The sequence below is a fragment of the Saccostrea echinata genome, unplaced genomic scaffold (assembly GCF_033153115.1).
Source record: "Saccostrea echinata isolate AGI-Se365-2 ecotype Australia unplaced genomic scaffold, CSIRO_AGI_Sech_v1 ptg000045l, whole genome shotgun sequence".
NCBI lineage: Eukaryota > Metazoa > Mollusca > Bivalvia > Ostreida > Ostreidae > Saccostrea > Saccostrea echinata.
In genome coordinates this window covers 187,784-205,273 of record NW_026889794.1, presented here as the reverse complement: position 1 = coordinate 205,273, position 17,490 = coordinate 187,784, and the positions used below count along the sequence as shown (strand labels likewise).

General features: G+C 31.5%; 1 protein-coding gene across 1 annotated transcript; it reads right to left on the bottom strand.

The window, feature by feature from the left end:
- Positions 1-5,298: 5,298 nt before the first annotated feature.
- On the bottom strand, positions 5,299-15,633 carry LOC133201589 (monocarboxylate transporter 10-like). The gene is made up of 6 exons (XM_061337384.1): positions 15,513-15,633; positions 13,483-14,084; positions 11,974-12,340; positions 8,553-8,664; positions 7,183-7,259; positions 5,299-5,381 (listed from the first exon to the last, which is right to left on the bottom strand). Exons 1-6 carry the CDS (start codon positions 15,616-15,618, stop codon positions 5,299-5,301), a joined length of 1,347 nt encoding a protein of 448 aa, XP_061193368.1. The 5' UTR covers positions 15,619-15,633.
- Between the last annotated feature and the right edge of the window lie 1,857 nt (positions 15,634-17,490).

Genomic DNA, 17,490 nt, shown 5'->3' with positions numbered 1-17,490 from the left:
GAATCAAAATATATTTTTCTCCAACTGATACGTAGCCCGAACCCTCTCAAGCTTTCTAGCACGTTGTGCACGTCTAGAATAATTTTCCTCTTTGTGGGGAAGACATGTAACTTTATCCAATCTTGGAAAACGACAGAATTGAAAGTACAAATATTTCAATGTAAATGCTATTGCTGCATTAAACTTGGAAATTGTTAAAATTTTCACCATAACTACTAGGAGAGGTTATCTAATACCTGCTGTTAAAACATAAAAAGGAGTACACTCATCAGAAGAGAAAAATCAAAGTAAAAATCCGTTGTATATATGAAATTAAAAAAAAATTCTGAGAAACGTCTCTTTAAATTATGCAATGTATCTCTCCATTTTCCGTAATCTATTGCTCTTTGTATTCCCACTCAGGTACGAATTTTGACATGTTGCAAAAGCATCAAGTTTTAGCAATCCTAAACCTGGGTAACAATAAATACACTGCAAAGGTCCTTCTGTAAAAAGAAACAACCTAGAAATAAATTAATAATGAATTAGACAAAACAGGTTATATCTAACACGGAATTTACTGCAGTGCCTTTTCTCGATATATTTGCTATCTCTGTGTTTGGCGGGAAATGAACATCTAGACTCTGAAGTCTGGTAAATTCTTTTTATAACTTTAAATATTTATAAAAATTAAACATCAAATGTCATGTCAGATGAACAAAAATAATACATTTCTTACTAAATCGGCAAAACATGTAGTAAATAAATTCGAGAAAGATAATAATACTACCTTTTCTTAGATATGACCATGAATACCTATTTGTAGTATCTATTCAATACAGAGATGGAATATGTAGATAACGAACAGTATTCAATCTCGAAAGTCCAATGAAACGATACAAATTTGAAGTAGAGCAAACAAGGACCTCAAAATTTAGAGGTGGGACCAGGTGCAATGGAGGAGTGAGCATTCCCTGCCGACCGGTCACACCCGCCGTGTGCTCCTTGTCATGATCGGGAAAAAAGGTAAAATCCGTAGACAGTTCAGTGTACATGATTGTGCATAAATAATGGCCTAACAATTAGTTAGAACATATTCAGAAGAAAATTTTCTAAAAGCGCTAAAGAAAATAAACAACACATCAAGACAGAATTCAGAGTTGTGTTTAAATAATGCCTACTCCTGGTTAAGATGCCTACTCCTCCTAAGCATTTGGAGGCTTCTGGAATTTCCAATGGTCCGTGTTTTATGACCAGTTCACAAATTTGTCTTAAGTTTATTTATATGACCCTTGAGATCGATAAATATAATTTTAAAATATTTATTATTTTAAAAATTATTTGTTTTCCCATTTGTATGATTTAATCTGTTGTCTGTGTAAAATGAATGAATTTTGCTTCTCGAATTTTACGACTTTATAAGCGGAAAAGACATGTATCGTAATGATGAATAAGTTATAATAGTTGCAACGGGAAAATAAAGCTTAGAAAAAAAAAATAAAATGAACAACAAAAGAATAAAGACAGCGTCCCCTAGATCCGTTATTAAAAATATTTCATAAATGTTAATTGCAAAATGTAAACATTATATTGGTTCGTACTTGCTTTTTCGAATGTAAATATCTATGAAATATTTATTTACCAACAGGGATAAAAATTCCTTTGGAATTTGATAGTAATTGTTTTACAGAAATAATTTAACTAACCCGAAAAATATTTTTTCTAACATCATATTGTGAGAAACACGTGATATTAAGATTTTTTATTTTCGCTTTTAAAACTAATTTCCCTGAATATATATACATATGTCGGCCGTATGGATAGATTTACTATCAATTATTTGATATGAGACTTGATCATAAGTGATAAAATAAAAGTTTTAATCAAAGCATGGACCACATAAAGGTTATGTGTTGTCGTAAGTCTTTATCACAGGGTTTTAGGATTTTATTGAAATAAAAAAAAAAACAACATATATTTGTGGTTCTGGGTTTTACTCTGTCAATCTAGATGACAGTTGTGACGTATTAGAAGACTGCGAGTTGCAGAACTTTAGAGGAGAGCTCACGGAAAAAAGGAATTTCAATGGTACTGGGGTATACAGGTGAGAAACGTATATTAGAAAACGAAATTAAATTTGAATTTAAACTCTCAACACCTGTCAAAGACCTTTTCTTAAATATCAAAGAACATAGCTATGCATTTAGTAAACCATGACAGGTGATAAATACATTTAAAATATAAATTAAGTACAACTTCCTTGTTTAATTTTCAAGGAAGAAATATGCAGTATTTAATCCTATCTGTCCTTCATTATATGTTAACCCTTTAAGAGAATGAAAATATATATCAAAAAATTTACAAGACTATTTCCGTACCATTTCAGAATTATTAATATTTATTTGTCTGGACATAGTTAAATGCATTTGTATTTAAATTTCATTTCTAGAGCATTCCTGAATTTGATAATAAGGATAACGTAGTTACGACCCTGACCAATTTTATCTTCATCTGCAGTGTTGAGCATTATGCAGCCAATTTTCCTCAGTTTGATCACTATGGCTTTCCTCCAAATTATCCAGCTATCTTATGGAACTCGATGAAGAGAAAAATGTAGCTAAAGTATAATTCGTAACAAATGTCATTATGTTAATAATATTTAAATGGTAATTAATCTACCATTGGATTTAAATATAAGGTTCCATATTTCGTTATCTTCTATGCAATGTAAGTGTATTCCAAAGTTTATTTTTACAGGCCCCAGGAGATATGGATGCACTTATGCCGAAAGGAGCTCAATTTTTATCCACTTTGAGTCTTATGAAAATCCTTACAATGGTAATAACGAACCATCTGGGTCATTACGAGAAGGAATACACAGATGTAATGGACTCTAAGACACTCGAGTTACTACAAAGGTTGGTTTAATATCGCTCAAAGTTATCTGGCCTTTGTGTTACACTCTCATCACAACTAACATTTTTGGAACAAGTATTCATATTTAATAGAGGCACCTTAATTGAAGTCTTTGAAGAATATATTGCTCAGGTTTTGTAATTAAATAATAAATAAAATTCATATATTTCCAAAATTTTTGTTTTAGATTTCAGAAGGAGCTTAAAGATGTAGAAAAAAGTATTCTAGTAGAAATGAGAAAATCGAAGAATAGAATTTACAGAACCCGACATGCATTCCCGAATTTTCTTATAGATATCTACTTCCCCAAAACATATTGAATTCTATCAGCATATAATCAAATATATCGAACACGTTTTAAAGCAATTGTTTTGTACAGAAGTCAACGAATTTGACATTCTTACTTAAAATTATATAATGTAATCTGTAAGCAATGAAAGATTCAAATAAACACATAATGGTTTGTATAACAGTGTTTCATACCATTTGTTGAAAATATGTCAGGTACATTTTTGAAAGTGAGATATTCATCCTTGCCTGTTCCTTTCAAATTTAAAAAAAATATTATCGTAGATATCGTAGCATTTGAGCTTCGATCACGGCCAATATTATCAGTTACTTCCCGTAAAAAAAAAAGTCGCGTGGTCCTATTTTAGCAAATATGTCCTATTTTAAAAAATCACGAGACCGATGATTTCTATATTAATTGTTAAGATAATTATGTCTGTCTTTCAAAAACTATTTTTAACATCGCGGTGAGGAGGTAACAACCCACGTAACGAGAAATGCTGGTAAAAAAAAGAAGAAACCCTCAATACCTTGTCCAGGTGAAGTTGTTACTGATCAGACAGTTTGCTTTCATCCTCGCTGTTCATTATACGCAAACAACGTCGTGTTAGCAATTTTTTCTTCTATGTTTTCATTGTAATTTTTTCGCCATATCTAAAAAAAATTCTTCCACGAGTGAAAACAAGATTTCAGTCGCCTATGTACTAATCATATTGTACTTTGAATAGAAATCTACTAATTTAAAAATGTTAATTTACACAAGCATGATTTATTTTACTGAATCATAATGAGATAAAAAAAAATGCATGTGTTTGTACTACAGATAATCGTAATCAAGTTAATATTTTTTTCATCGATACGGCTTCTTTATCGCCCTGTTATATATGCAGTAACCATCAAAAGACCTAAAGTTAATTTGATGGTTGCCACGAGCGTCAAAGAAGGTGTACTAGTTATACACAAGGACTAGTAGCTAAATGTCAATCAATTTCAAGTACCCAATGATGGACATTATTTCTCTTGATTGATGGGGGTATACAGACCAGACCAAATTTGAGGGCGTGTTTATCATATCGGACTTTAAGCGGAAGCTATTTGATCAGTGAAATTCCCGGAAGTTAAATGTTGGGGTATATCCAACATTATAAAGTAAAGTTGAAATGTGACGTTGCTTTAGACATTTAACGTTAACGTTAGGCGATGGCACAAAAAACTTAAAATCCCATATTTTGTTTATTTGAGCAGATATCAATTTGAAATTTGCTATGTATAATGATGAAAAATGTACTAAAGAGTAGTGAAAATTTTAGAAATCAATGTTGATTATTTTTCACTCTAGACAACTCATCCACGATTTCACCCGACAATCCTCGTATACGTGGGCTAGTTTATACTAATGTATATAATTCATGGATGGGTGCAAAATTCATTTTTAGAATTGCCTTGGTGTAGCAAATATTTACCAGGTTTTGGCTGAATTGTAACATTTGAAAATAAAGATATATAATTCCAAATGTTTATTCTTTTTTTACATGGACAAGAATGGAAGTTTCGTCTTGTAAAGGTAAGTTGTGATTTCCTCTGAAAGGGGGGAATAGATTGAAACAGTGATAATTCTGTGCGAGAAAATTGTGTATGAAATATATAAGGATGGAGAATGATTATGAGAGTTAGGAAACGGGGAGGAGGAAGGAAAGCCGTATAGGTTATGCTTAGTTACAAAAAATTGGTTGACATTAAAATATTGTTAGTTGTTTGTAGAGCTACATTTAGATTCATTGATAAGTTATTATTTGAATTTGCTGATGTAATTGCCAATTTAATTTCAATAGGTTTTTTTTTTGGCATGTTTATGCTTCCTGGAATGCCCTTTGAAATTATTTATTTGACATCATACTTATGGTACATATAAAATATCTGGAATGATGCTCTAACTTAAGTCCCCAACAATGTACTTACAAATGTGAAGAACACAATCATCTTTGGTTGAAAATCGTGTGCTTTTGTTTTTTAAATTTTATTTTGAAATCGATTGAGAGTCCTGTTATGCACGATTTGTATTTGTTTTAGAAATTCTAATCAGTTATTTTTAGTATGATGACATAGCTTGTGAGATTAGAAGTGTGTAGTGTTCTCCTCGTCTGTAGAAGGTGGAAGTTCTATGCTGCATACGGGAACGATTTCGTGCTCTGGGGCAACTGCAAAATACAAGTATTAATGTTTTGAGCATTAATTTATTAAATTAAAAGCGCACTTGAACAAACTTTTTAAAAAAAAATGTCATGCGTTACTCTGTTAGTTTGTCGTCTATCTTTCTGTCCTGTCCCGTGTCCTGTAATTCTAATTCTAACTTCTCAAATTTTCATTACTTTTAAATGGTCTTCAACATATTTTATTTCTCTCAGGGATGGACTTTGCATATCTAAATAAAGCAAATAAATTAACAACGTTTGTGTAAAGTCAACATTTTGCAAATTCTAAGGTCGATACAATGGCCCTGTTAAACAAATATATACAATCTATCGTTAAGTCGAATGTTGACTTATGCTTTTCATACAAATTGTTAGACCATCATTTTCTCACTGAATTGTCTGCATATTTTTCCGTTTGCGCGATCATGACAAGTAACACCCTCGGGTGAGACCAGTCGACAGAGGATGCTTACTCTTCCATGGCACCCGATCCCACCTCTGATGTTTTTAGAGGTCCATGTTGGCTCTGCTCGCAATTGTTTGTTGTTCCAATGAACTTTTGAGATTGATTACTGTTCGTTATCTTTATATTTCATTCATGTACTAATCATTTATAATGACAGAGATTGAATAAAAACCCAAACTTGACAACAGCAAAATGTTTACGAAAAAAGCAACAAGTGACATATCTTTGACAATTGTAAAAAAAATATATTATCCCCACACTACCACTTCGGGGGATGGGGGTTGAAAAATCCTGCTAACTGTAGAATCGCTTGCTTTCCGACAACAACCTTGTTGAATATCACAGAGTTCCCATAACTACATGTAGCATGAGGACACATACATAATTTTACACAATTGAAAGAAAATTGTATTTCCTCCAAAATTATGAAAAAATATCTTTATCAAAATTATAAACAGAGAAAATTAATTTTAATTACCACTAGGGAATATAAATTATTAATACCATTGTTCCTTCAGACCTCTCTTTTATATCAAGTAGGGCCGCTAGATTCTGAAATGTGTTTCAATTTAAAATGCGTTAATTTTATATGCTAAAATTTCATTACTCATGAATTCTACATCTCTATCATTCGATATTTTCCCTGTCCATTATTATAACATGGAAATGTGTTAAAACCTTTTCTAATAGATTTAGCAGAAACCTGTGAATAAAAGAAGTGTGTTTAGAATAGCAAGCTCATTTTTTAAAGCCAAAAAAAAAAAACTATGTAAGGAATCAAAGCATATTTTAAGATGAATGATAATGCTTGTAGAAGAAGAAAATAAGTTCGCTGTCGAATAGATAAGAATCTTAATTATATAATTTGCATCGAACAATATCCGTCTATCATCTGTACTAAAATGAAATAAAGGTTTGTCTCACTTTAAAATTATTTTTTAGAGATTAAAAGGGTAATCATACTCTTCCATATTTTCTTGCTTTAAAGTTCATCTCCCTTCTGGAAGAAAGGAACATGATTTGAACAAACATGGTTGTAAACTTGATATGGAACCTTCATTTTTTTCTGGCCCAGTTTTTTTTTTACCTTCAGTTGATAAAAAAATTGAATACCCTCTACAAGTTATGCTATATACAAAATTATTTGTTTAATCCACATTTATCTGGAGAAACAGTAGAAAATGACAGCAGACGGACAGACGGTTGAACAGATGGAGGACAGAAAGCATTTCTATTAGAATACCTTTACTTGTTTCTGTATACAAAAAATGATGTTTTGACACTTTCCCTCATAATTCCAATTTTATCTTTGAAATCAATGAGATATATTAATGTACTTACCTAATGTACTTTGACTGGCATGATCAACATCTAAAATTGAAATAGAACTAAACGTGTATGTCTCTGTTGTAGCGGGGCTGCTCTGAAATAGTTTACATGGTAATAAACAGATATTATACCACACACAATACGGAAATTGTTCAGAATATTTTTAGTTAGAAAGATAATTTTCAACTCTGAAGTAAATGTAATCAGATGCAAGTCTGAAACAAATTAGATTTTTTAAAGAAAAAAGTTTAAAATCTTAAAATTGCGTTGACTCTTTTAAGGGGATGAAGGACACATGGTCACATGACTTTGTGAAACTACGTCATAGTCTCCATTTATATAAGTGCAAAACGTGTAAAGCATCAGTTCTTGTATAAATTTTTGACAATTTTTTTTCTTTAATTACCATATTTATATTAAAAAAATAAAAAGTTTAACATTCTTGTAAACATTAACAAATTATGAAAAAAGATTGATCCACTCCTCTGTTTCTTTAAACTGCGCGTCCAAGAAGTCGGTGACGTCATACACGATCTGCTAGTACAGCAAGATCATACTCGGTGAATACAAGGGCAGCATTATTATGTAAAAACAGGTCATAATCAGTATATGATGAAGTATTTTGAGAAACGGGGAACACAAAAATTATTTTTGCATGGCTGATGACGGAAATCTTATGTAGGTATATCTTATTTCGTGTGACGTCATAGTTGGTTTTTCCCGCACTCGAGAAATGTAAACATGACAAGTTTTTGTCCTGCTTATGTCGTCTTTAACGATGTCCTGTGCAATATTGAGGTCAGCTTCACCATTCGAAATTTTTACAGTTAATCAGTAATTTGAAGGACTTGCATTTCAACGTAAATTTAAAAATATTGAATGATAGGATTTTTTGTAAATTACGTTTTTTGTTGTTTAAGTTGCCTTAAAAAGTTCGTAATTTTCCCTATTCAGACGAAGTGTGATAGATGAAACTTGCCTTTTCGAATTTTAAACCCAATTCATACTCTGAAATATTTTAAAAGATACATGTTCACTTACATATTTTTTATATATGCTTTAAAATTCCAATTATGGACAGAGTAATGAGCCCGGAATCATGGAGAATTAAAACTCTACTTAGATACTGTAGGTCGTAATATTTGTCAATCAATATCTCTAAAATAAGGTAAGAAACCTAATGATATAACTGCTTTAAGATATGTGGGACATACTTAATAAGAAATATACAAAATATAAAAAAAATTGAATGACAAGTATTTTTTCACCTAAAGGTCCTTCTTCCCCTTAAGATAGACTTGTTGATATAAGTTTTTCTGAAATTTGAAATCTCTTTCTTTTGTCATCTTTTGTTTTTTTCTTTTGACATCTTTAAACAAAACTGGAGTCTCACCACTCTTGGAATAAGGCACATTATAATCGCACCTACAATAGGTGGAACACCGGCTACCACAAACGCTATTTCATAGGTGTGAAGATGATCGTACAGCAAACCTGCAGATGAAATAGCACTGTAGAAATGATGAATGTTCAAATTAGCAATTCCGAAACGGACTGCAATCTAAAATATGAAATTTGACTTCTGTAACCCAATGTCAGTAGTATGGTTCATAATCCCTCTTTCCACTATGTAAAATTTTGCTTCAACGCTTATGATTTTCCAAACGAAACATATAAATAAAATGCAAAAGGAATAATATACATTTATGTTATTAAGAGTTATCTATCTTACCAGAGTATAAATGAACCTTTAATAGTCTTTGTTATATATCCCTTCTCAAACTATCCCTTTTGTGCAAAGGGGGAGTTTCGATAAGGCCGTTTTTCGGCCCCTCACGAAATTTCATGAAATTTTGATATTTTGTAGAAAAATTTCTTATCTTCCAAACAATATGAAAATAATTTATGTTGCGCATTTTCCGGTCACGTGATAATTGAGAATTTAAGTATACCCCCTTTCGTATATTTTTGGAGTAAACATTTTTATAGGGGGCAAGTGGATTTTTTTAACCGTCAAAATCGTAAATGAAATAGGATAAATATGAATAAAGACATAAATTAACCAATTTCAAAATTTTTTTTAACGGAAAATGGTATTGATTTTATGCGAATGTTTTTTTAAGGTGCGATATTTTTCTGGTGTGTTAAATGTTACTTTTCTTTAAAAGAGAATGAATTTAACTTATAAAACGTAAACATATACAGAAAGTTTTAACATCATAATTAATCTACAGTTCATACATAAACTTTATAATCAATATTTAACATTTTCACATACGAAAAATGCAAATGAAAAAGATATGTAGACAGGAGATAGGTAAACGTAAAAACGTCATACACATGCAGATATATGCAATACATCTTCATCAATGAGGTTATACAACTACATATGTACATGTTTTATAAAAATATACCTTAATATCATCAAATTGAAATTAAAAAAAATGATTTGAAATAAAAAGAAAAAATCGGAACGATTAAAAAATAAATGCACCTTTACATATATACATAAATAAAAGGTTTATTTAAAACCATCATATTGCTACGTAAGCTGGTACATGTACATTGTAGGTGTAAGGTAAGAAAAATAAAAAAATATTTTATCTGCATGGCGTCCGCCACATAATTATTCGGCTAGAAAAATATATCTGGCGGCTGCAAAATACTTTTCCTGCGGCCACCACATAAATAACTGGCGGCGGCCAGAAACTTATCTGGCGGTCGCCACATAAATAACTAGAAGCCACCAAATAATTCTTGCGGTGTATACATGTAATCTAATAAAGCATAAATTTTAAGTTATGAAGTGAAGACTTTATGAATTGAATTTTTGTATAAAGTGTAGATTTGATATTTGCTAATAAGGCATGAATCTCCCAGATTTGACTACAAACAGAAGTTGTAGATGTCATTAAAGCAAAAACACTACAGTTTTATCTGGCGGCCGCCAGATATTTCAATGGCAGGCGCTAGAAACTTGACTTTTCTTTTACCTAGCACCTACCGGCTTCAGTAAATTGCAATGTATTTGATAATATGGATAATATTAATTACAGTTAAAAATATTTTATCATGATAAGTAATTATGTGAATAGCCAAATGATGGAAAAATCTATAATACATTGAGTGTTTCCTTTTCATTATGAAACTTAGAAGTATATTTGTTCACATAGATCTGCATTATTTTTTCAGCATAACTGAGAGAATCCCAGCCAGGACTAATATCCTCTCACTTCCCAACTCTCCATAGATACTTAAGTTGCTTCACCAGCTCTAGTCATTTCTCATTTAGAGAGTTTTAGAATTCATTATGTATGATTTGCTAGACCAGAGCGCAGTTCGAAATACATGTGTAAACGCCAAAGATATGTGTTTAATCCTTAATCATATGCAGACATATGTACCTAGACATCCAGACTTAATTAAAACAATCCATGTTCTCTATATCAACCACACGGAAATATAAGGGGGCTTCTCTAGCATGTTGGAGCGTGGATTTCTATTTACAAGAGAGTCAAAAATATAACTATGCATGATAAATAACTTTAAGGAATGGACTTGCTCTAAACCTTATTTTTTGTACAGTCAGTTGGAAAATGTAAGAAAGATCCAGCATCTGAACGATGATCCTAGATGCATCATCAGTGCAAGTTTGTTCATGATAGGGCTTATAGTTACATAAGAATGAGACCCGCTTCAAAATTTTTAACCTGCTCACTCATTAAGGAAATGTAGGTCAGATCCAGCATCTGAAGCAAGTCTGGTAGTGTGCATCCGTAGATGCATCATGAAGCAAATCTGGTCAACAAGTGCTTACAGCTGCTCTTCTCTAAAAACTTAAATCTGCTTTTAAAACATTTACCTGGACATTCTTTGGCTAAAAATGCAGCATCTGAAACCTGACTGGTGACAAGGAAACACGCTAGATCATGTGACTCTGATTAATGAAGGGCATATATATACTTGAAAAAAAAATCTGCTTCAAAAACTTTTACCAGGAACACCGATGCCGACAGTATTACAAAAGCTCCCCAAACCTTCGTGGAGGTGAGCTAAAGATGTGACGTTAACGTTATACGTTGGCGACATAAAAATATCGAAAGGAAGATAGGATATGATAATATATTCTACTGTAAATATAATCGAGAATCTTCTTTGATTTAAAAAAAAAAGCTACTTTTGGCTTAGTATTTTAACACAGAGTCAGATGAAGAAACCAGGGTTTCTAATTTTAGATATGCAAATTTTATGCAATTTTCAATTTTTGGATATGAAGTGCACACGCGACACTCATCATATTTCAAGAAATTAGTGTGCAGAGTATATCTAATTACTGAACAAATTTAGGTGAGTGTCCCTAATGCACTTCATATTCTAAACATCGATTTATAAATGCCACCCTCTTATATTTTCCCATAAGCCTAATGTTAACGGATCTGAGGGTACATCTTAGTATGTATCAGCTACGGCGTGATTTCATCTCATATTAACTTTTGAAATATAAATAACAAAAGTTAACATATTTATCTTGAATTCTAAACTAGTTTTGAAAAAATAAAAGGAAATTTATTTTTATGAAAAAAAGTGGGCCGCTGAGCGGCCTTATCGAAACTCCCCCTTATAAATCTTAACATTATTAACGTTCAGAAAGAATCTGTAATATTACTGAGCAACGTTTTAACGCTTAAAACGTCGTATGGCCCATCAATACGTAAATATTTCAGTGTGTAATACAGCATCTGACACACAAAAGTTCTACATGTATATGCGTGTTGTTTTGAAACAGACACAAAACTTTCTCACCAGCAATTGGAGGCCCAACAGCGAATGGAATAGAAAATCCACCAAGCAAAAACCCAATTGCTTGCGATGCGTCTATGGGACCAACAATATCAAACGCAATAGGACCTACCAAACACACAATGATGCCATCACATATACCAAGAATGAGACAAATAACTATTAGTCCTTCAAATTTCTCCGAAAACGGAATACAAGCTGTTATTACTCCTGTCAATACAAAAGCGCATTGCTGCATGTAGATTCGGTTCACACATTTCAAGTCCGCTATTTTTCCGAATACGATTCTTCCCAAACCGGATGTAACTTGTAGACAAGTGATCAGAATAAATGCATTACTACCAGGAAAGGTGTCTTGTGTATGTTTGACCTAAAAAAAAAAAAGATCAGGACAGCAAATGACCAGAGTTTTCAAATTTGTAATGTTTTGTAAAATAATAAAATACATGTATATCCCGGCATATATAGAAAATATCAATCTAAAGAACACGTACTCTCTATTCTCTACATGATAAGAAACGATTTTTTTACCATGATGATTATTTGCTGTGTGTAAACATAAGCTTAAATAACAGAAATGTATTTTTTTTTAAAGAATTTGTAGCCTTCCTCTTACCAAACCTTTTCTGTGCCTCTTGAGTTTTTAATCGACATTTTTATAAAGAACAAGTTTCACATAGTGCCTTATTCGGCGTTGTGAAAACCCAAAACTGTCCAATTTTAGTTAATAGTATTTTAAATTTTATTCGAACACTTGGTGATCTATTAAAAATGACATAATTTTGTGAAAGTCAATTTCAGTTTCTTGAAAATTATATAAAAATTCTTTTTTTTAAATGTACTCAAATACTCGAGTATTCTTTTAACATGATGAACATTGTCCTTCCACAGTTTTCCCCAATCAATACAATTTCTGGTAATAAATGCATAACGTCTCTTCTTCGTGCATATATTTAAAATAGGACTTAGGGTGATAAAAAAGCTATTTTCTCTATAGGTTTGGCTATTTTATTTATAAAATGAACCTAGATCTTTAAAAACCTTTGAATTGACAGTAAGATGTGCAGTGAAAAGTGTTTGTTTTAATGAAAAAAGTTCGACAGACAGGAGAAAACAAATCCCATAAACTCTCTAGACGCCATCGATTTGATGAAGAGAAATTAAATACCTATAAAAATATATATCGATTTTTTTTTTTAATTTTTTTATTTTTATTTTTTTTTTTTTTTTGGTAACAGGGGGTACAATTACATTTTAAAATAAATCCGATAGAACTATTTCAAGATAAAAATAGTGATGTAGATTGTGTAGTTATTTAGTCTTAAGTTCTATTATAAAAGCTTGAACGACATAACAACTAGCCTGCTTTAAGGACCGCAAAAAGACAGAACATGGGTTTGGCAATCGGTTAGACATATCTTTATTTTAGATTCTTTTTTGCTTTAATATAACAGGTGTCTACAAAAACAAGACCCGATTAACATAGATATAATATGAAATATATGTGCTTACTAAATGTACGAATGGCACAAAGTAACCGAAGAAAGCAACGATAAATCCTAAAAACCAAACAAGATATGTACGATTTCCGAAAACTTTCCAGTTCAGGTAGTATTTAGCCGAACAGCTGCATTTGTTGACAACGTCCGTTTCTTTCGACAAATCTAATTTGGGGTTGTCCGTTTTTCTCTGGAAGAATGGCTTCCATGTCAAAGTACACAATAGAAGCATGCAATATAATCCACCTAGGATAATAAATGTATACTTGATGCTCAGAGATTCTAACACAATTGGAAGAACAATTGATAAGGATACAGTGTAAATCGAACTTCCTAATGAAACGACTCCATTCACAATGCCCATATGTTTTTTGAAGTAGTGTCCAAGAATAACCAGAGAGGTAAAATATGCAAATCCTCCACCGACTCCAAGTACGAGGCCAAATGTTAGATACAGAAGTTCTAGTTGTTGAATGAAAGCACTAGAAAAGAGACCAACAACGCCTAAAGCTGCTCCAAAAAATGCCGTCAGTCTAATACCAAAGCGCTCACTGCACATGCTTGCAAAAATGCTCATCAAAAATGTTACGCTTGTACATGTAGAACCAATCCATGCTGAAAAGTAAATCAACATTTATATGAGATATTAAATAAGCAACAGTCATAAAGATAGAATAAGAGCAAATGGAGAAAAACACAGATATTGACATATTGTCGATTTCTTATTTACATTTAAAACCTTTCCAACAGAGATTCCAGTTTCCTTTTGTCATAAATTCTAAAATGTAAAATATGTAAGCATTTCAAGACATACATGATATAGTCCTCATTATATATTCTATCTTTGTTAGAAACACACTGTAGCAGTATATTAATCATTCATTTGATTGCATACACGAACGTATAATTTCTTTATTTTAGCATAGTTTACCAAAATGTGTCTGCGAATAACAAATATTGTAATTGTTAATGCATTGCATGAAAATAGCAACAAAATAAACTGACAGAACCTCAGAAGTTGTAGTCAAAAAAGTGTTATCTGAGTTGCAAATATAATCTAGATCCTTAATTGGAATAGACTACAAGCACATGCGTTTGCCGATAATTTCTACATTATCATGCTTTTATCAAATTGAATTTGAACATTTTCATATGTATTTCTCAAAATATTACAACCAGTTTACATATAACAAATAATTATATATTTTTGGACACTTTCCTATGATATTAATATAAAATTATTAGATAGTCAACACCATTTAAAGGGGCCTGGTCACAGTTGCAAGGTTTCCTTTTTTAAATGTCTATTCAAAAATAAAACTAGTTCAAATGAATTGAATTTACACTGAACAAGGCACGAGCTCTATTATTGTTAATGTTTACGATTCACTGGGTTTGTTAAACTCTGCACACATCACTGATCATGAACATAAATTGCAAGTAAGGGTGAGTTGTTTTTGCTTTCTCGCATTTCTACTCTTAGTTTTCTAGATTATACTTTTAATATTTTCATTAATAGACAACAAAATCATGAAAGTGTTAGTGTACGTGTCAATCAAACGAGTCCCGAAATTCGTAGTTTTAATAATTTCCAGATAGAAGAAGCTTCTTAACACGCTTCTATATCAACATATAAGCAATAATATTATGCAGAAAATTTGAGAAAATATTAACTTCAAATCTGTGTCCCAGTCCCTTTAAGGACAGATGATACAACCAAACTCTAATCAAAAATCTTGAAAATAACTTGACATGTTTATATAAATAAAATCAACAAGTTTAATAGCATAGTTTATTTATTTATTTTTAATTTTGTAATTCAAAGTTTCACAAAAATTGGATTTGAAGTGAAAAAATGTAAACATTAAAAAGGTTGGGTGCAGAAAGGTAGAATTTTAAACATCATAGACAGCCTAAAATTTCTTAATATTTTAGAAATTTATTATTTGCAGCATTTACAACCAAAATAGGTCCAAAAATATATACTCATCCCGACATCCATTTTTTTGTATCATCTATCCTTAAGTAAAATTTAGTACCTACAAGTTTTAAATGAAATAGAGGGATCGTCCAGCGCATATTCCTTGAGTAGGTATACATAGAGTATTCCAAAAGTGTTCAGAATGCTAAAATTTGTTCCATTTGCCATAAGCGACGTGAAACATACAACCCAGCCCCAGCCCCCTTCCGGCGGGACAAACTCCTCCTCACGGCGTTCTGTATTAGGAGTCTGAACTTCTTCTGCGTTTGCACTGTCTTTGGTCATCTTTAAGTGTTTTTTCTACAAGTAATTAAGGTTTTGAAATTCTTGATAAAATATCAACATATTTGTAGATGGATGTATTTTCACTAAAATTTCAATTTCATTCAGATGATAAATATCTGTAAAATGTTACATATAAATTTAATTTCAAGTCAAAATTTCATTCAGATGATAAATATCTGTAAAATGTTACATATAAATTTAATTTCAAGTCAAAATGTATAAACTTATTGTGAAAAATTAACAAGAATAATCATTCTTCCGTGGCAAGGAAAACTGCGTCCACAAATTTACAAAGGATACTTTTTAACCCTATGATTATACATTAAAAGCGAATATATTCTGCAAATGAAGTGTTCTATACAACATTTGCATGTTATTTTCACATTCATATTACTAGCTGTCTAGAGAAAAATGTACAAGATACGACAAAATATTGGGCATTAATACACACATTGTTTTCTATGATATATGGTTCTACATCGTTATACAATTAACATAATTTTTGTGATCAGTTTTAAATTCATTATGAATCATGCAGAATTCAGGATATGATCACTCCAAAATGAGTAGGAATTGCATGATAAATGTGACCGAAAAAAAACGCTAATGAGATAAAATAAAATTGATTACGCAAGGATTACGCAAGTATTTATTATACCAATATCTGCAAAAAGGTCGCTTAATACACTTTTTTTAAGGAATCAGGATACGAATTTTCTTTATATATTAAAGAATCGCATTAGAAAAGTGAAAGAACAAAATACAACTTCTTTCCTGTCGTGTTCAGTGGAACGGAAGTGACAAAGGAATATGAAAGATTACAAGAAAATATATTTTTTTTATTTCAGCTGACAAAGCTTGAAACAACTATAGTCTGTGTTTGTAAAGCTCATGATTACAGCTGCATTTTAGAAGAACTCGGTTTTAATTCCTTATCTGATCATCCAACCAATATTTTCAGTTCTCTTTCTATAGATGAAATTGTTCAAAATTACTTTTCAGTTTTAAATACTATGAAAGTGAGATTGATTTAACGTACCTATACTGGATTCTAAAACTTCATTAAAATCTTTAGAAAGATAAATTACACTAGATGTTCAGCCAAGTATGATCCTAAGTCGTCAACCAAAATATTAATTGCTGTGAAGGAGAAACTTCAGACATATTCAAGATTATTCAAGAAGTAGTGTAAATCAAATGTGGATTCTAAAAAAACTCTTAAGAACGTTTGGAAAATTTAAAATCTCAAAATTTTTGAAACATTAACAGCATGAAAACGTTTTCTACACTTTATGCGACCATTCCTCCTCACGACAAATTCAAGAACAGGCTATTTGACATCATAGACAATGCTTCCTCAATGAAAATGAAACTCTTAAATTTCCATATCTTGCGATTGGTCATCTACAAATTGACTTTGTTAAGAATCATTCTAAAATACATACAGTATTCTGAAGTTGATATTAAAAATTAAAGATGCTGGAGTTTCTCATTAACAATATCTATGTAGTCTTTGGAGACCAAGTCTTCCAACAATCCATTGGAATTTCGATGGGCACTAATGGTGCTTCTTTATTCAAAATCTTTTATATGAGAAGAAAAAGACTGTTTGGTCTTCAACTCGACGGTTAGATATATTGACGACGTGTTATCAATTAATAATAGTTACAGACCCTGAAACGTGCTACTACCCCACACGCACGCTGCACGAACGGTACACGCTCGCTACACGGTTTGCACGAAACGCTGCACGGT

What these genes read in the sequence shown, in the direction of transcription:
- LOC133201589 (XM_061337384.1), bottom strand. Translation starts at nt 15,618, where the DNA reads ATGGCAAATGGAACAAATTTTAGCATTCTGAACACTTTTGGAATACTC. An exon ending in CTCTATTTCATTTAAAACTT is followed by an intron (nt 14,085 to 15,512) that starts GTAGGTACTAAA and finishes TTTACTTTTCAG; the next exon opens with CATGGATTGGTTCTACATGT. An exon ending in TGCCAGTCAAAGTACATTAG is followed by an intron (nt 5,382 to 7,182) that starts GTAAGTACATTA and finishes TGTATTTTGCAG; the next exon opens with TTGCCCCAGAGCACGAAATC.